The following is a 20,527-nucleotide window of genomic DNA, read 5'->3' on the forward strand; positions in this document are numbered from 1 at the left end:
AGTATACATAACTGAAAAACCACTCTAGAATAAAATGCCCTTCAGATATCTGTTTCATTCTGCTCCCGAGGTCTAGTCTAAGAGTGTGCATATGCACTGTGTATCAAGAGAGGTGGATTAGATGAGCAAAACACAATTTTATAGTCACTGCCATTATTACATATTTAAACATCCTTGTACAACATGGTGGACTGTGAACTACCCAGAAGCTAGGGTGGCACAAATGCTTGTGATCCTTTATTGCGTAAAGAAACAATGGGAAAATCTCAGTTTAACTGTTGTGACAATTACATTCACTTGGGTATGTCTGCTGTTCTTCAGTCGACTTTGTTATTAAATGGATAGATCAAGTTTAGAACAAAAATCCCCTGTATATTTAGCTTCACACATAAAAAATAAAACTATGTAAACAGAATTTTAAACATAGAATTGAGAAGCAGTACCTTTTATATTTTCCCCTTATATCTGGGAAACATTTTTAAATCAGCTTTTCCTATTGAGAAAGCTAATATGCTTCCTCCTTATTCCTTGAATCACAAGTCAAATACAACATTCAGGTTCCTTGGATGCAACTTTGATGGCTTGTCAACTTACAAATGCCATCAAAATTTGCATTTCCCATACGGTCCACAGGATATGAACCTACATGGGATTTAAAATTGGATTAAAATTTTCATGAATTATGAGAACATGAATAATTGCATTGCATAACAATAAAATCTCAAAAATTACATCAAGTTCCAAGTGCTTCAATGCTCTGACCAATCATGAATCATAAGAATTATCTAAAAATCTACAAACATAAACAGAACAATATCATAAAGGGATCACTAGCCTGTAATTATCCAAACCTCTTGCATGTTCACAAAAGCCTCTGGAACGAGCAAACATTAGCAGCACAATATTTGGTAGGCTGTTTTTTGTTGTTTCCATTTTTTATGAGGCATATTTATTTAATAATTGCTCTTAGTTTCTGCTAAGAATGGAAAACTTCTGTAACATAGAACAGCTTACATGAAAGTATAATGCACAACAGCTAATTCAGAGTTCTTATTTCTCATTACCAACTCCAGTGAATGGCCTGTTCATGCTTCCTCTGTAACAGCATTATTTTATACTCATTAATTTGGTTGCAGAAGTCAAGTTCAACTTGATCCTTCCTTACAGGAAGCACTTATCTTTATTTATCATCCTCATAACAAGTTTGACAAATTAAAGGTAAACTACCGCATAATACTGCCTTTCTGGCAAAGCACATCCAGATGGAGCCTGGGAAAGGGCGCAACGTTATTACCATTACTTTAATCCCTAACGACATCTAAATTACCCTCCTCTTTAAAAAGTTTGTGAGAGTGCCTGTTTGTTTCTGTGTGACGTACAATCACGTAATACAGAGAGTGCCATCTACTGGTGCTTAGTGGTATAGGTTTTCGCAGGTCACCTGGCTTGCTGGAGTTGCAGTGCTACTGCAATGCAAAAGGCTTGCTCTCAGCAAGGTACCAGAAACAAGAGAGTGAATGCTTCGTAGTACCCGACACTGTGGGAAGAGTCTCATGCCTACCGCAAATAAACATCTGAAACCAGCAGCAGTGAAAAAGGTGACAGAATAAATTAAAACATGGGAGCAGCAAACCAAGTAATATGATGATAGACACACTAAAACCAATTTTGGAACAGGTGACTTGTCTTTAAAAATACAGTGCATGACCATACATAAATGAACCACGTAATAAAGTTTGCCTATGGAAAAACAAAGGACAGTAAATACAAGAAATCTGTGCTGTTCAGAATACTATATTTAATTTTATAACAGTGAGGGAAGGAGGCAGCTGGAGGAAAGGAAGTTGTTTCTTTTTTATTCTTTTTTTCTAAATCTATTTGCATTATGAGTCTTTCTTTATAAACACTTCAGAACCAAGAATGTTTTCTAAACTGTGTACAATGTTTAATACAACAGATCCTCAAAGCCCCTAAGTACTAAAAAAACCCATAAATATGAAGAATTAGTCAGTATTGTAACAAGTAAAAACACAGGTAGAATTCTTTCACATCTATGGAATAATTATGTGCAAGAGAAGACAAAAATCAGTTCAACTGCACGCACTGTGCACACAGAAAAGAAGATAATGAAATTAATTGTCATATTAGTGAGTACCCTCAATTGTTGCCAAAAACTTCAGGAATCTTAACACAGAACCCTCACTAGTGCAAGCATCACCAGCTAAGACTCAAAATAATGCCACACAATCTGGGCAGCAGTGAAGCTGGCTTCTAATCTAGAGTCTACTATTAAAATAAAATGTTCATCTTCCATTACAAGAAAATGTATTAGAATGCTGTGAAATAGGAAGCTGTGTACATACTAATACGAAACAAACACATGCATACCTGTATGTAATATGAAGAATGCCATCTACTGGTATGTAAGAATATGAACTATTGTTTTTAAGTTAGTAAATAGCAACCATAATAAGCAACAAAGTTGCCATTACTATGTACTGCAAACAACTGTGTCCAGTTCCAAACTCTTCCTCATACTCTCAAGATACGGCAATTTAACAAATACATACAAGCCCTTGTCCTGGTTTCAGCTGGGATGAAGCTAGTTTTCCTCTCAGTAGCTGCCGTGTTCTGGATTTAGTACGGGATCTGGTATCTGAAAAATGTTGATACACACACACAGATGCTATGAGCTATTGCTAAACAGACCAAGGTCTGGCTTTCCAGGTTTCGCTAATGTGCGGGTGCAGGAAGCTGGAAGGGGTATGGCCAGTACAGCTGACACAAACTGGCCAAAGAGACTATTCCATGCCATAAATGTCAAGCTCAGTATGTAAGCAGAGGTTGGCTGGGGGGGCACATCACTTGCTCTCTCCTCCTGCCCCTGCCTCTCGCTCCTTTTCTTGCTGTTCAGTTTCATTTCCGTGATAGCTGCTTGGGATGGACTGTAACAGTCATTGGGACGTCAGCTGGTGATAAATTATGCATTGTTCATTTTGCATATTTTAGTATCCCTGTATTTTGTTATTAATGTAATTTTCCTTTGCCATTGTAAACTGTCTTAATCTTAACCCACGAGTTTTCCTTTCTTCCCAGTTCTCTCCCCTATCCTGCTGAGGAAGGGGAGAAAGAGCGAGGAACTGTATGGTGACTAGGACCAAACCATAACAGCAAAATAAGCTCTTCCCATATAACAGACACAGGAAAAAAATATAATTTTCTTATTCTAATGTCTTCAGATCTTATTGCAGCATTTCAATACTTAAAAGGGGCTTATAAGAAAGATGGGGAGAAACTCTTTAGTAGGGCCTGTAGCAACAAGATGAGGGCAATGGTTTTAAACTAAAAGAGGGCAGATTCAAACTAGATACATGGAATAAATTCTTTACACGACGAGTCGTGAAACACTGGAACAGGTTGCCCAGAGAGGTGGTTGATACCCCGTCCCTGGAAACATTCAAGGCCAGGTTGGTCGGGGCTCTGAGCAACCTGACCTGGTTGGAGATGTCCCTGCTCCTTGCAGAGCACCTTTTCTTAAGGTGACATCTTTCCAGGTTTTTTCTCAGCTACTCTCCACAACTTTCCCATAATTCCATCACTGTCTACTTTCTAACTTCTTTCTTGTAATACTTCTAGTTCCATTTGTATAAGACTTCCTCAGAAGTAACTAAATAATCTTGCAAAGTCATAGTAAATCAATGAGCAACTCTCCCCTGATAAAAAAAAAAAAACAGCAAATCCACTTAAACTCTAAAATTTTAAGAAATTTCATTTTGCTGAACTCCTTGATTTTATAACAGTGTTGGTTTTCTTCTATTCCTGAACATTGTTGCCTAACCAAAATATATGTCAATTAGTTAAACTCTTAAGAATGACGAATACGGTAACACCTGATCAGACAGCTGGATGATCCAAGCAAAGAAGCACTTAATATCTAAATATCTAATATCTAAAAAGCAAGAGGAAAACCACACACAATTGCAAGTTTATAGTGAGAGGTAACTAAGCATTTCAATGTAGGTGCATCTGCCCCAAGAAGTAAATCACAAATATTTCAATTTTGAACTATCACCATGAGATGATCCTTTCAATGTTAATTCATCACAGTCTTAGATATAGTGCTACACAGAAAGCAAAGGTCTTAAAAACCCATTTTGCTGAAAATCTGGCACAGATTCAAAAGTAGGCATCAAAGGTCAGTGCTTCATTAACTGAACCAACTCAATTAACATTATAGAATCACAGAATTATTTGGGTTGGAAGGCACCTTTAAAGGTCATCTAGTCCAACCTCCTAGCAAGGAGCAGGGACATCTCCAACTGGTCCAGGTTGCTCAGAGCCCTGTCCAATCTGGCCTTGAATGTTTCCAGGGATGGGGCATCCACAATTTCTCTGGGAAAACTGTAGTTTAATTAAAAAGTCAAGATCATCATAAAAAAGAACAGGTCATCTGGAGAATGTCACTAAACATCTCAAACATCCTGTGCTTAATTGGCAGTAAATTTCTTGATCTGGCCTATTTGAGGAGTAGCAATTCACTGCAAAACACTTTAATACAATTTAATACAGTAGATCAAATTTAGTCTAAACAAACAGAACTTCAAGGTATATGAAAAGCTTGGTGTGTGGAGGACAGGTATATGCCTTCCATTCTTCTGGGAAACAAGACTTCCATTCATATGATTTAATGTGTCCAGGAGGCAAGTGTAACAATACTAAAGGGAAACATCCCACACAGAACGCCTTGACATTACATTGTCAGATTTATAACTCAAATTTTTAAAAAAAGAAACAAAACAACCAAAACCTCTGCAAAAGCAAGGGTTCTACTAAACATGTACCTGATTAAACTAATGGTTTTCAAACATGTTTCCATGTTTGCTATTCAAAAAATAACAAGGTGATATTGAAGTTCTAGTATACCTCCTGTTTCCTGAAGAGCAGAGAAACTCCAGCAAGCCAATGTCACAGTTTTACTGCAAACACTAAATTTGGCAAAATGGAAGTCCTTTACCTGAGCAGACTATATTCGCACTCTCAAAGAGGTACTTTCAAGTGGTGAACTTTGTTCATTGAGTGCTGACAGTATCCAAAGGAAACAATAACATAGTCTCTGCTTTCCACTGCATACATTTGGGAAGAAGTTGTGTTCACCATCTTTCCACCAACATTGCTTAGCTCAGCAGAAAATTGAGATGTTAAACTCAAAGAAGAGGAGGCAAGGACTGCAGACCACAATTCAAAACCTTGATCTTACCACAAATGTCTCAGCAACATTCACAAATGATTAAGAGATGAGTCAGAGTTCAAGATATTAGGGGTTTTTTTAATCGGTTTTATTATTTTCATAGGAACATTATTTTTACACAGTTCTGTTGAGGAACTAGAAACTCACTGATGCAACAAAATGAAAACTTTCTAAATCAAAAATTTTTACATCAACTTGCCATCATACCATACTCAGCTCAAAAATTAGACAGAGTAACACTGGTAAGAGAAAATATGTATGAAATCTTATGAAACAAAAACCACGCAAGTTTTGTTAGGTATTTTTTTTAAATAGAACAAAAACAATTTTGTAATTCTGGTGCCATAAAAAATTACTCATACAAAGAACACCTTTTACTTTTGCAGCCATTAATATAAAGTGGCCTTGCACAGGACAGATACACGAAAGAACTACACATTTCCAGAAAGGAAAATTTGGTTAAGACTAAACACCACCTCTAAAAACACATGCCAAGGCTGACAGGCCTTCCCCCACTATGTTTAAGCTATTATGTATACATTGTCTTGTTCCTTTGTATTCTTTGAGTGAAAGTAAAGCATTGGAAAAAATGTATCTTATTTTTTTTAAAAAGAATTTAAAATATTAAAAATAGAGATATTAACTCTTCCTCTTTTGCCCAATTTGAAAAGGGATGGGCTGTAACACCCTGACAAGTATGTATGGCCTTCCAAAACAATATAACAATAGCAGTATTTGAAACAAGTTCCCAAGCCATAAACAAATCATAAACACAGTTCATAAACTGAGAGCAGAGGAGAAGGTGTGATCATGTTAATAAAATGGAAATCTACCTCAGTAGAGTAGCTCCAGTTGCTGCAAAGTGATTGCAAGAGTAACTCACAGTGAAAGGAATCTGTTCTAGCCCCACCAGACAGAAGCCCACGTTGTAACCACACTTACTGCACAGCTCCAAAAATCTCTGCTCAGAGAAGGCCAGTTTGAGAAACTAAATCACTTTCTTTCTTAGAGACTAGTTCATCAGGTCATGATTGATTTCATCAGTGAGAAATCCGTGGCAGGATGTATCTTGGCTTCCTACAGTGCATCTTGCTGTACAGAAGACTGTTCTGGTTTTGTTAGTGAGGGGGGGCCTAAGGTGGCAGCTTCTGTAGGAAACTGCTAGAAGTTGCTCCCCTTTGTTTAGTGGACTCGGCCGGGCCTAGGGCGGACCCACGGCTGGCCAAGGCCGAGCCAATTGGTAGCAGAATGTCCCGTGATAATGCCTCTGCGATAACGTATTTAAGAAGGGGAAAACAGAAAAAAAAAAGAGAGAAGAGAAGATGTGAAGAAGCTGAGCGGGGGCAGAGGCGCAGAGGGGGAGGCGCAGGCCTCATGGGCCTTGCAGGCCTCACCCTCTGGCCTCTCGCCAGGCAGCCGACTGGGCCCAACTCAGTCCAGCCCGGCTGCAAGAAGTGGAAAGGAGATGAGAAGTGAATAAGATGTAAAAAAAGATCCTGAGAGACATCTACCAGCCTGTTGTGAGGAACGGCTGCAGATGCCAAGGTCAGTTCAGAAGGAGGGGGAGGAGTAACACGGCTCCTGGCCAAGATTCCCCTGCAGCCTGTGGTGACGACCATGGTGGAGCGGGTTGTCCCCCTGCAGCCCATGGAGGTCCACGGAGGAGCAGAGATCCACTTGGAGCCCGTGAAGGACCCCGTACCGGGGGAGGTGGATGCCTGAAGGCAGCTGTGGCCCATGGAGGGCCCGCTGGGACAGCTGTTCTAGAGGGACTGCACCCGTGGAAGAGATGACCCACGCCGGAGCAGTTTCAGGAAGGACTGTGGCCCGTGGGAGGGACCCCACGATGGAGCAGGGGAGGAATGTGAGGAGTTCTTCCCCCGACCATGAAGCAGCAGCGTGAAACAACATGTGATGAACTGACTGCAACCCCCATTCCCTCTTCCCCCCTGTGCTGCTCGGGGTGGGGGAAGTTGGTAGAGATAATGTTAAGCTTGGGAAGAGGGAGGGGTGGATGGAGGTTATCTTGTTTTCTGTCTCATTATCCTGCTGTTTGTAATAATAAATTAATAGTTTTCCCCAAGTCGAGTCTGTTTTACCCGTGACAGTAACTTTAAGAATTTCTCCCTGTCCTTATCTCAAACCTCGAGCCATTTTTCTTATATTTTCTCCCCCTGTTCTCTCGGAGGGTGGGGGGAGTGAGAGAGAAACTGCGTAGTCTGGTCCTGATTGGGGCTGAACTACGACAAAGACCAATGGAACCTAGATTCTGGCACTAAAATTCAGAATCATTTAAAAAAAAAATCTACCATTTTAATCCGATCCTAAAAACTAAACACTACAGTTTACATTGCACATTTTAAGTAAATTCCAACTCATTTCTTTGCATGTTTTATTCTTTCAGAAAACTTACAGACATGCACAATCTTGATTTCTGAAACTTACTCATAATGTGGTTCAAGTGGGTAGCTACTCTTGTCTTTAAAAACAACACAGCTTTTCTGACAATGGCAGTAAAGTTAAAAAGTAAGCAAGGATCAAATACATTTTTGCTACTTTGAAAATGCAATTCAGTACCTGAAAACAAAAGACATGAGATCAGTCTTCCTATCAATGATGTTAAACAAAGATAGACCACAAAGAAAGGCCACAACTTACTCTAGGAACTCACTCTAGCCATGACAGAAAATCAAGGTGTAATTCCATAGTCAATGTACATAGCTATAGAAACGAAGGAAAGAATAATATTCACCACTAACTTGACTGAATAATATCATTTTCCAATTAGATATAACTTCACATTTTGGGAGGAAAATTTTCATGTAAGCCACATTTAAAACCCGTAAAACTAGAAAGCAATCTTAAAAAGGTTTTGTTGTTGTTGTTAATAGTTGGCAGGTTAACAGTAAGCAGGTAAAGCTGTCTATCTCCATTACACACTCATCCTCATTTTTTAATTGTTTGAGTAGGAGTTTTTTGGTTGGCTGGTTGGATGGCTTGTTTTGCTTTTTTATATTTTTTTTGTTCTATTGTCAACTAAAAATACACCCAAAGGTCCCAATTTATTTGAAGCATGCTGGCTTACACGGTGAACTACTTTACCTTTCAAAAAACTGTGTATTCCCCCTCGGTGTATGCTGAAGTATTAAGCTGAGGAGATAAAATTAAGTCTCAGTTGCAGGGCCAAAGGACAAGCTCCTGTGAGGTCACTTCTGCAGAAGCTGAACAGCAGTTCCTATATGCAAACCACTTTTTCACGGCTCCTGTGTCAGTGTGTATGGACCCAACACAGAGCCCCATCTGGTGTGGTCAGGGATGGCTTTCCACCAATAGTCCCTAGGGAGAGCTTAAATATCTTAGATAATCTGTCATTTAATTCCAAGTACAGGCAAGTTTTCCATAATACTAAAAACCTTTCAAGTAGCATTCAAATTTCAGAGCTTAATGTAGAATTAATTTCGGGATTTCAATTCCCTTTACATCATGTAGCCACAAAACTACCTTACTTTCCACCCCAAATCATTTGTTCCAACTATATATTTTAGACTTTTGGCCATTTTTTCCATAGTGTATCACAGTCTATTTGGCATCTTCTCCACTAGAGAGTGAATACCCTGCTGTAAAGAGCTCCTGCCATAATACAAACAAGACTGAGGTCAGATCAAACCACTGCAGAGGTTGGTCATTCAGTCAACATGACAACAGCTGATGCAAACCTCAAATTATGGCTCTCATACTATACGTGTCTTCACCCTTTTCTGTGACAATCTTTTGAGACACATATAATACCGAAAATAAAGCAGTTCAGGAGAAAACAATGTTAAGCATGCAGTAAGTGGGTCTCTATGTTTATTTTTTTTCTGAAAATACAAATAAGCACACACAGCAAAAGAAACTCTTCAAGAGTAACAAAATACTTCACTTGAGTTCTTCTGTACAAACAAGCATCACAGTCCTTATTATATCACAATCGCTGGTGACCAGAATTACCATACTGATTAGCAGAAGGAGATAAAACCACTTTCTTCAAAGAGCTTTGTGATGATGCACACTGGACCGTAAGAAACCAAGAAGAAATTCTAACAAGTACAGAAAAGAATTTAATAATACTCTTCTTTTTTAATTTCAACTTCAGTATCCTCACACTATGCATTTTACAATCTCGCTTTCCTATCCTTTTTTTTTTTAACTAGAAGTTTTCCAAGAGCCGTTTATTTCCCTCCAATCAAAAGACAAACATATTACATTTCAGATCATAATATGCTACACCCACTTTAAGCAACTAGGTAGGGAAGTGCTGAATAATAAAAATAGCTAGGAAGACAGGTTTGTGCTTTGAACTCCTCCATGCTCTCTTCTCTATCACTTTTAGGTTAACTCTTGACTGATCAAGTCACAATGACTATTAACATTGATTCAAACACAAAGAGTGGTGGAAAAAATCCTGCAGACTACAGTGAGGCTTGAATCAAATGCTCACGTTAGTCCCAATCTACAACAGGTTCAGGTGGCAGGGCTGCCAAAAGCTGCAGTCCCACCTTCATCCATCCCCAACTGTTTGCTCTTGTTTACTTGATACTTTTTCTTATATCAGCAACACCGTCAGTTCAGTTACATCAGTCAGACAAGGCACTTGATCTAGATTAAAGCACCTGTTTTCTTCCATCCTAAAAATGGCAGCTATCTGTAGAAGATTGTCTGAGTACAACTCTCCCTCCTCACTTAACATCATTAAAGCATATGCTGCTGCTAATAACAAATGAAATGACAAATTTTGCTCTGATAACTAAGTGCATGCTACTGTGCGTCTTCTATATCATTATGAAGAATATATCCAATCAGTAAGACTACATTAGAAAAGGTAGAATTATTTTTTGCATCACTTTGCTTTGATATTCAAGCATTGCCACACTGTGAATTCCAAGTATATTAACCTCAGGAAAACCCTCTTGAAAAACATTAAAGACAGGAAGAAAATAAGTGTGATTTTAGTTAGTATTAAGTTGTTGAGAATTCTATGGCATGTCGTACAACCCACCAAATAGGTACATACAATGCACCCAAGGGCATCTTAAAGTTTGTGAGAACTTACTGGTGAGATTACTGCACCTAAATCAACAACACTACTCAGTTAAATACAGTTATTTACCAATATAAACATTTGCAGTATCATTACCTATTTTATAATAATTTGTACATTCTAATATTACATGCATATCTAGACATGTACAAAGTCAACAAGCAAGTAAGAAATTAACTGCTTACAGAAGCCTAGAAGTATCTTCAGCTTTAGCAGACATGTACATAAATAATGATCAGGATGCTACATTCTTACTCGTTGTAAGGACTACATGATATTTAAAAAAAAAACGTTAATGATTCCATTAATATTTTTAACCATATTTTGATATGAACCCACAGAGAACACAAGGACCTAAAATCAACAACACCACACCCTCAAATTGCTATTCAGTAATGTAAAGCATTAAGTGTCAATGTGCTGCAAGTTATTTACATGCTGATGTGCTTTGCTGGTTCAATGTGGAAACACAAGATATGAACAGATGTGCCGCGCAAAACCCTACATTTGGGATTAAAGTTAAGGATTCGTTGTTCCTCAAGTCACTAAATATAAATTCACACACAAGCACTACCCCTCCCTTCTCTGACTGCCTTTGAAGAAAGTTTGGATACAATTAAATTCTTCATAGGCGGGAGATTAAACAAAAGCAAAAAAGAATAAAATTAAAGAGCAAATATAAGCTGTTTTCAAAACAAACTATGGCATTTTTCCAGGTTACTTATTTTATCCTAATTGAAAGGCTCTTTTTTTTTAATACAATGGCTTGCTTCCCTTCTGATTTGTCGTCACTGCTCACTACTTATAGTTACCAGACTTGGTGAATCTACTAGATTAAAAGCCATCAAAACTACCCACTTTAAAATGCCACATCTTTTTAATATTTAAAATGACAGACTAGCACTGACTATCTAATTAGAGTGATATATACTTCAATACAGTATGTATGCAAGTTGTGTTTGGAGCAGTTTCTTAAGTGACAGTGTCTTTAGGATATAGATGTAGCACATTTAAATAATCAATTTAATTCAAAGCAGTCCTTTCACTTACCCGTATCCAGCTGTTGGCCTTCAATTCCACAGGGTTCTGTGGTTCACTGCTGTATAGACAACATAAGCACCACATCAGAGTCTTCTGGCTTTCATCTGCAGGGAAAAAAAAGCAAATAAGGATACACTTAAGAAAAAAAAAAAAGAAAAATCAAAACACAGACAGAATTACACACAACAATCCCTATCCATCCACAAAACTAAAGTCCTAAATATCAGTCTCAACTCATAATGGTCCTACTCTACCAGATTCACACCACACATTTAATGTTATTCATATGTAGTTCTTGTGTAATCATTTCCTTCAATAGCAGTTTAAAAGATATCAAAGAGTTCAAAATCTAGAAAATGTTTAGATGGTCTTAAGAAACATGCATGACCTAGTGATTCATTTACATAAATAATACTTGAAGCTATCACCAAGGAACTTTCAGTTCAATATCTAAATAATATCATTAATGATAAACAATATAGTAAAATAGTAGTCAGTAAAATATAGTAGTTAAATAGTTATTTCATTGTGTCTAAAGCTTGCATAACTAAAGAATGCTTACTTCTGGAAAACTTACGTTTGTGAAGTATGAACTCATTCACAACAAGAATGCAAAACATCAAGCTTTCTCTAAGAAAGAGATTCTCCATGTTTCAGGAAAATGACATTTCTGCAGACAGCAGAATAGCTAAATGCTGATGCAAAAAAATCCTATTGTGATTTTCTGTTCAGGATCAGATCAGGTTTTCCTTAATTCTAACCCACTGGTTGGAAATTAATTGCCTTCTCTAACGTCTTACTATACTGAGCAATACTGTCACTGCTCAGATGCACAGTTATTATTATAGAGGAGGTGATTATTGGGAGTAAGCAGTTGAAGAGCCATTTAACTCATTAGTATTTCCTACAACTTTGTTTTCAATACATTTTTTTTAATGTTCTTTGGCAGACACCAAAAGTATCTACACTGAATTTCATCCCAGAATAAAACTGCATAATTGTAATAAAAATTATGAAAACTGGATGTAGTATTGTAGCTCTAATATAATATTCACTTACTAAGCAATATTATTCTTGTTAAAAATTATACAAATGAGTAAATCCACATGAGTCTTAGAAATAATATTAGGAGACAATTTGTTTACCAAGCTCAACAAGTGATTTCTTTTGTTTTCTGTGTATTTGCTATTCAGGATGTAATAAACAGTATTATTTAGAAGAGCTTTGCTGGCAAAGCCTGAAGAAAAAAATAAAACCTCCATTAAGTAAGGGAGGTATTTTCACCAGGTGATCAGAGAAGTTAATATTGATTTAAACCAGTATGCCTCAATAAATGTCCAACAGGCCTGTAGGCCATTAGTGGCCTCCCACTGACTAAATCTCTGCACAGAAATGTTTTCTAAAACATACACATTTAACTGACTACAATTTGGGATATTCTGCCACTGTGTGTTTGGGGATTTTTTTTTAAGATGGATTTTTACAAGGCTATTAATTTCCTAGGTTGTTTAAGACTGGAGTTAAAAGAGACATCTTACATACTGGTCAGCAGAAATTCAAGGTATTCTTATACTTTGATTGTAACTAACATCCAACTAACATTCAGACATTAGCACTACAAGGTAACTCTGTCTCCTTCAAAAAACTTTTCACCTCTGATATTAATTTAAACGGGGGCAAAAACAAACAAATACTGTTTAATTTGTTTAAATTACTAAATTATAGCCATTTGCTTCCTGAAAAATTAATATTTTAAACATTATTAATTACTAGTACGAACATATTGTCTGTTTACAAAGTCAGGCTTTCAAGATAATTTTAATTTATACGAATTATATTTTTTAAAAAGTCAAACTATACAAAAAGAGAGACAGTGGGGAGAGGGGAAGGGTGGAAATCAAGCCCAAAGTGCATATCTCAGACAAAGTACATGTAATTCAAGTGTTCCTATTTTTGACTCATCCTATTTATACTATATATCTATGGTATGCCATTAAATATTTTTTTTTAAGTTACAGTTTTCTTTTGACCTAAAAAAATAAAGGAAAGAGGTGAAAAAAAAAACTGCATGTAACTGCTTAATTAGACCTCTGGATGAGAAGAAATTTTGCTACACATGATGTCTTGCTGCATACTATAAAGTAAATTGCATATATTGTTGCCTGTCAGAAATGTAAATCAGCATGATGAAAGCTAAAATGATGAAAACAAAGCTTAGACAAATTATATACAGGGACACTTTGCCAGCATAATGTGTTTAAATAGATTTAGCTAGATACCACCCTAAGATTCAAACTACCCTAAGCGAAATTGACTTAATTGGCATCATAACTGCACCAACACTTTCCAAAAAGTAAGGGACTTGTACAGCTTCAAAATTTTCCTAGTCAAAATTACTTTTTGGCTCCAGCCAAAACTGAAGTAGTCTCCCTTAGATCTGTGTAAAGTAGGAAAAGAGACCACACAGTCCTCTTGCTGAAGTACCCAGTGACACTCTGAAGGCCACAGTTCTCTTTTCACAACTGCTTTGTAACTGAGGATGAAAGATGGGATGATTAAAAATAAGGGGGAACAGATATAAAAATAATTATGGCAGCTGCAAAAGATAATCACATCAAAAGACCAAACACAAAGAGCCACAGAAACCTTACTGGTGGGTTTTTTCCTCCCATTTTTTCTAGCAACTGTGATTCCCATGGAAAACATACCATCATGGTATGTACTGAAAACTATTATTAGGATATGAACAAAGGCATTTGATCTTATTGTGGCATGAAAGAATGCTCACTATCCACATATATATGCAATTAATACATCCAAAGGAACAAAATTAGTAACTCAAAAGTGGAAATTATATCCCCAAAAGGGTCACCAAGTATCTACTGGACTTCTTAAGTAGGTTAATGTTGTAACTCCAACTAAAGGAATGAAAATTTTCTGTAGGAAATTTTAGACAGCTTGGAAGTTGTTCTGTAAAAAAATACAAACAACAACAACAAAAAACAAACAACAAACCTTTATGATTAATCAGATTGCACTTCTTCCCTGCCAGTTTCACATCAAAAATAAAAACAAACAAACAAACAAAAAAAGGCAATGTTTTTCTCATAACACAGTATGGTCTAAATCATCCTACGATACAGTAAGTTTATAAATACCCTGTCATGCACAGGGCCAGACGCAAGGAACTAATAAGAAAGCCCTAATCCTTCAGTCAGAAATATTATTTTTAGAGCTTACTGCAAAATTTTAATGAAATATATCAGAAAATGTTGATTACCTAAAACTGAACTTTCTGTGGAAACAAATGCAGGCATAATCATGCACACTCACACACATATACTCACACAGAGACCCACCAAAAAATTCCCCAGCATTTATAGTATTAGTTCGGGATTCAGGACGCTTGGGCTCAAAACTCAAACCAGGAGGGTCCTACTGAGAAGATAATCCCCCAGCCCACAGAAAAAACATTGGAATTCCTTACCAAGACTGAATTCCTCATGTATCCCTTGTGGTTAGGACCACAAGTACAGCCATGAGATTTTTTTCAGTCGTGCTTTCTTCACATTAGCGTTCTAAATAAGGCTAACTTGGTCACCTCCTGCTCAGGAGTGTTTATGAGGAGATTATTTTCCCTTGGAGACCACACTTCCTGCACTGAGTGGTCAGCCATGTCAGCTTCTAGCACCAACAGACATCCATCTAAGGTGATAGGTATTGTGGTTTGGACATAATGCAGAAGTATAATGTTTTTCCTCCTCCATTTATTAGTATGAAAGACTGAATTGAACAAAATTAGTTCTTTCTACTGTGAGGGTGGCCTGATCTCAGACACATGCCTGAATGAGCTATTTATCCAAAGAGAGAGAAATTACATGAAACCCACTTGGGAGTCAGCATCTGCTACAGCCAGCACTATCTTAAAGGATATCTTCAGAACTAGTGCCAAACAAAACTAAAATCTGCTGAATCTAAAATGCCAGGGGTCCAAAGACCACTCAGGTGGTTCTATAAAGAGGAAGTGGTGGGAATGTATAAGTAGACATCTTCAGGTCTATTGATGTCAGAAAATCTCCTTGACTTATCTTTGAGCATTAAAGTGAAGAATTCCATTCTGGGCAAGTGAAATTCTCTGAATTAGCCTGCTTGCAACTATGAGACAAAAAAAGACCCTGTAGCAAAACTCCACTCTCTTGCAATCTCCAGACATAATGATCAACTTGCAGAAAAAGTGCTTTTCTTGCTCTAGAAAATGCTGAGGGATCCCAAGAAGAAGGAAGAAGAGGAAACCAACAATATATTGCTGAGATTGTTATGTAAAGGAGTCAAAAGCAGAAACAGATGGCTTTCCATTTTGATGAAAAATATAGATGAAGCGACTTTCTATATCACAATATACTGTCAGCTCGGAAAAACTGATGGTCCAAAGAACTGTATATTACAAACAAAAACTTAGAAGAAAAGCACGTCTGTTGTAAACATAAATAGTTATCAACATTCTCAAAAACTGGAACTGTGACTAAAAAGGGAACTTCTCCATTCTAAAAATAAGTCTAAAAGATATGAAAAGGCTTTTCTCAGAAGGTGCCACAAAAGCATACATTTGCTGCTCTGTGGAAGTGATCTATATTTAAATCTATGCTTCTTCCCAAATTTTCCCTTCACAGGGGATGTGGTGACATAAGAAACATCTACCATGTGTTCTGCAAAGAAGTTAATCCTGGCTGTGCTTGGAGCTGACTAGAGGAAGATAAAGCCAAACCAGAAGAAATACGATCACTTTAGCCTAATGCTGTGCTTGACTTAATCAGCCCTTCCAGGTGAGCACAAAAATAGTCCTTTCCTGTATTTCCTCAAAAGGAAGCATAAAACAGAAGAGAAAAAATGTTTTTTTTTTTTCTGTAGTTGTAGTAGTAGCAAAAGACTGGCACAAGGGGTTCATAGAGAAGATAAGAATTAGTTTTCTGCTTAAAAGTAGATCCAGAGCTATTTATCAAGATAGCAACATCTCAGTTCCTGAAAAATGTACTAGAACTGCTGGTGAGGTAGCACGAGCAGTGTCTTCTCCCTCCCAGCAGTTTTCCCACCCCCAATTTCTTTTCTTTATTCTCACCTATACACATATACACTATCAATTAGAGGCTTTTGGTTTTTCATATGCTTTTTTCCTTTGTCACCACTTCACCATTTTGCTTTTGACTCTATGTGCATTTTCACAGGTTTGCAAGATGGGGAAAACACACATTCGGAACAAACTCAATAAAACCAACCAAACTTGACCAAACCAAGGAACATATATAATAGAATATTCTGATGTATTACTGAAAGAAACTTCTGTTGAAAGTAATCTGAAACACTAGATTTTGTATATTTTGAGAACCTAACAAAAATGTAATTAATACCACAAAAAAATAAGAAAAACAGAACTCATGACGCACTTAAACACTCACTGGGTTTAAAACCTACTGCTCCCAAGTCAAGATTCTGTAACTAATCCATTAAATTAATTAGCTTCAAAAGTAAATCTAAGATTTCTGAATGCCATATTTTTCAATGTCATATATTTAGCCACTTGGCTAACCTTTTCATCTTAAAATTTTACTTAAGTAAAAAAGAATGCTGTTTTTTAATGGAAAAAAATCAAAGTATATAGAAAGCTGTATTCTCCCAATTCCTATAGAATAAAGTTTATGGAACTGCTGCAGAAGTATCATTACATGTTCTTACCATATCCTATAACAAAAGGATTCCAACAAAGCCTTCCTAGAAGCTGGCCAATTAAAGGGAATTGCTGGATTGCTACAATTGAATCCTGTTAAAACACAAAAACAAACAAAAAGATAATGAATGTATTGCAGATGAAAAGTAGGTTAGGAGAACTGTTCATGATCAGATTGTTGTATCCCAACAATCCCAATACTTTTGCTCTGGAACCAAAACACTTGCACGTATGTAATAAAGCAGAACTTTCTGAAATTGGCTATAATGTCATAATTTAAATAAGTTAAAGCCTAAGTGAGTAATTTCTTCATCTAATACTTAATTATGGTAGAAAATTTGTTCATTTGCCTCACATCCAGTAAGCAGAAAACAGTATTAGTAACCAAAACTTCATTATAATAAAAGCAGAATTAAGCTGTATTTTTGTTGATCCTCATTGTTTTAATATACTGTGTCACAAAATTTCTGAAGAAATTAATACCTGTTATGGCATAAAACTGAGTATCTTTCTGTTACTTTTGCTTACTTTCTTTAAATTAACTTAGTAATGACTAGCCAGTAACAAACTGCAATTTAACTTTTAACCAAATAGAAAGCAGCTTCACTATAAAAGTAGTAGACAATGTAATTTATACACAATCTTGTGTAATCAGTCTTATTTTTCCATTTGTGTAGCTTTACTATCTAATAAATGAAGGCATCTGTAAATGGTGCTGTGCTGAGATAACATGCAAGTAGCAGGAACGATAACCATCTCCTGCTGCTGCAATAAATTCCTTACATTTGTCTCACATTTGGGGCTAGCCCTAGACTTTCTGGGGCCATATTCACAAGGTCCATTTCAGGCCAAGCCTCAGATTACGTAAAGCAGGAACACTAAAAATGGAATTTTTGTTCTCCCTCTTAAGAAAAAGACATATTTAAATACTGGAAGAAACACCACTCCCCGAAGTTTTTTTATTTAAAAGTTAAATTCATTTAAAAAAAAAAACAAACCAACTCTGCAGTCTTCAGATAAGAATAATATTTAAAAGTAAGTACTTCCATAAGAAGTCAGCCTCATGCTGTAATTGCAATGTTTCTAAAGCTAATTATACTTAATATATATACTGAGCAAGCCATGCTCAGAAAAACACATACACAAGTAAACATATAAACAACTAAATTTACTTTTTAAAAAAGCACTCTAGTGAGTGCAGACAATAATTAAATTACTAAACAGAGCAGCCAGCAGCACATGCCAATAATCTGACCATGCTGCTAGAATTCACTATGTGCGCCACCACACTGGGGTTAATGTGTCAACAGACTCTCTAAGATTTAAAGGATCAGTTACAGTTTCGCATGTTAGGGCCTTTAAATAATCCAATTTATGACCTGACAACCAGAATCAAATTCTTGTTTATTTTAAAGAGGTTTTTTTTTTTCAAAAAGGCTAGAGCATTGGCTGGGAAATCTCACGTGACAACAACCAATCAAGAAGAAAAAGCTCCTTGCACAATAAATCAGGGAAACAGGAAGCACATTCCTGTTTGCATTACCTGTGACTGTTTCCCAAATTTGCCTCCCTGATCCAGCAATGCATTAGGTCAATAACACAAATCTCTCTGCTACTGTTACCTTCTGGTTTTGTCAAAACATGGTGCAGATTGTTTCCAAGGGTGCCTTCAAAACAGTTCTCTCTTCCTTTTAAAGTCACTTACCATGTGCTGTAAAGTTTCATAAATCTGATGTAGAAACTCCTGGAGCTGGGGCAAGTGAAGGCACACATCCTTTTGGGATTCCAGCGTGGTGGCTTGACCCCATTCAATAGCTTTTTCCAACCAATATTCAAAGTTCAGTTTGGGCACTGCAGTGTCCTGGGCCATTCCGCAATCCTGAAAAAAAAAGATTGTAACTCCCCATCAGGCAGCACTAAACACTGGCTTCAAAGCAAGAATGAAAATGGGAAGAAGGATTTCTGCTAACTCTTTTTGCATTCACACATGAAGCAGGGTGGGGGGGGTGTCTTTGTATTTATGTCTCGTAAGGGTGCCAATTTTCTCTGCAGTAGTAAGAGGGTAAAATAATAACCCCATTACGACCAAGTAGCAAAGCGGGCACAGTAATCAGTAAATTACCTTAAAATGTGCCACCCAGCTGTGTCTCAGGCTTCTACTATCTGAATTTATTGTCACCAATATTCCACTCAAAGAATATTAAAAGAATGTAAACATGTATTTATTTAGAATGCTTTGCATGATGAAAAACTGAAAATGCCCATTTCAAGATAAATGAAAGCATTACAATAAGGCTCTATCAAAATAAAAGGGGTTAGGGAGCCTTCACGTGTCATAAGTTCTACATTTGTAATTGACAATTAGTTTTAAGTGCACAAAGAATACTCTCGTTAAAGGAAATTAATAAATTTAGTATTCCAGCTCTGTTTTTATTATTATACAAAGGGGGGGGGGGAATATGACCACATGCAACTCTACATATAACTCAGTTCTGAATAAATGCTGTACTATATATAATCTATACTCAGTGGCATACTTTGTTGTAAAAACTGGGTCTTTGAGAGATGAGTATTATCGCCAAGCCAGAACATTAAAATCTAACCAAATTGCCCCAGTAAAAGACAGCAACCTCCACATTTTTTTCTGCTTTGCTATTATTTTTTTCCTTGGCAGAAGGACAGAGAATAGCACAGCAGGCACGACACCAACCTTTAAGTCTCTCTGAAAGAAACACCTCATAGGCTGAAAGAGCAAACGAGCTCTTGCAGCCATTCAATCATTGTTCTTTCTGTCACGACTGTTAAGACAACTGTCAATTAATACAAATGTGGTGGCAGTTTTCAGAAATTAACTGTTGCCCACTTGCAGACAAATTCAGACACTCATAGAAGCAACAGAAATCGGTGAATATTACCTTTGTAAGCTAAAGGCATGGAGGTACAGACCAAAAAAATAAAACTCAATCTCAGCAGCAGTCCTGCAAATCAAGTTTGCTTCATACAAAAAAACAAAGAAAAAACTTACTGATCTTCTATGAGTATCAAAAACAAGCTTCAAGACTTCATCACCATAGCTCTCTGAAATGACACAGGTCTAACACCCAGCAGCAAGTAGCCATCAAACACGCTTACCACCACAGGGACATAATAAAGAATTTAAGAACAAATTAAAGCCAGGAATTGAATTTACACATTTGAGTAAATTAATGAGCCTTTCTGATGTTGCCAGGTAAGATTAATCCTTTAAGAAAAAGGGAAAAAAAGGGAAGGAGTGGGAAAAATAAAGCCTACAGCCTACAGCCACTGCAGCATTCTGGGGGCAGTCACACAACTTGACTACACATCAAAAGTGGACCTGAGGTAAGCAAATCAGGCAGGCTTATCTCCTATACCAGGTACTTGTAACTACTATTCCAGTATGCAGAATGGCACAGCC

The 20,527-nt window shown here is 36.9% G+C and overlaps 1 protein-coding gene across 1 annotated transcript in view; it reads right to left on the reverse strand.

Moving 5' to 3' along the window:
• Positions 1-18,964, reverse strand: part of FANCC (FA complementation group C) — a 68,864-nt gene extending 49,900 nt beyond the window's left edge. The window contains exons 1-3 of the mRNA XM_086770583.1: positions 18,797-18,964; positions 17,100-17,184; positions 11,379-11,473 (exon numbers count right to left, since the gene is read on the reverse strand). Of these exons, the coding sequence (XP_086626709.1) occupies positions 11,379-11,473; positions 17,100-17,184; positions 18,797-18,961 (345 nt within the window). The 5' untranslated portion in view covers positions 18,962-18,964. The remainder of the gene's footprint in view (positions 1-11,378; positions 11,474-17,099; positions 17,185-18,796) is intronic.
• Between the last annotated feature and the right edge of the window lie 1,563 nt (positions 18,965-20,527).

The sequence above is a fragment of the Chlamydotis macqueenii genome, chromosome Z, assembly GCF_036417535.1.
Source record: "Chlamydotis macqueenii isolate bChlMac1 chromosome Z, bChlMac1.mat, whole genome shotgun sequence".
NCBI classification, from domain to species: domain Eukaryota; kingdom Metazoa; phylum Chordata; class Aves; order Otidiformes; family Otididae; genus Chlamydotis; species Chlamydotis macqueenii.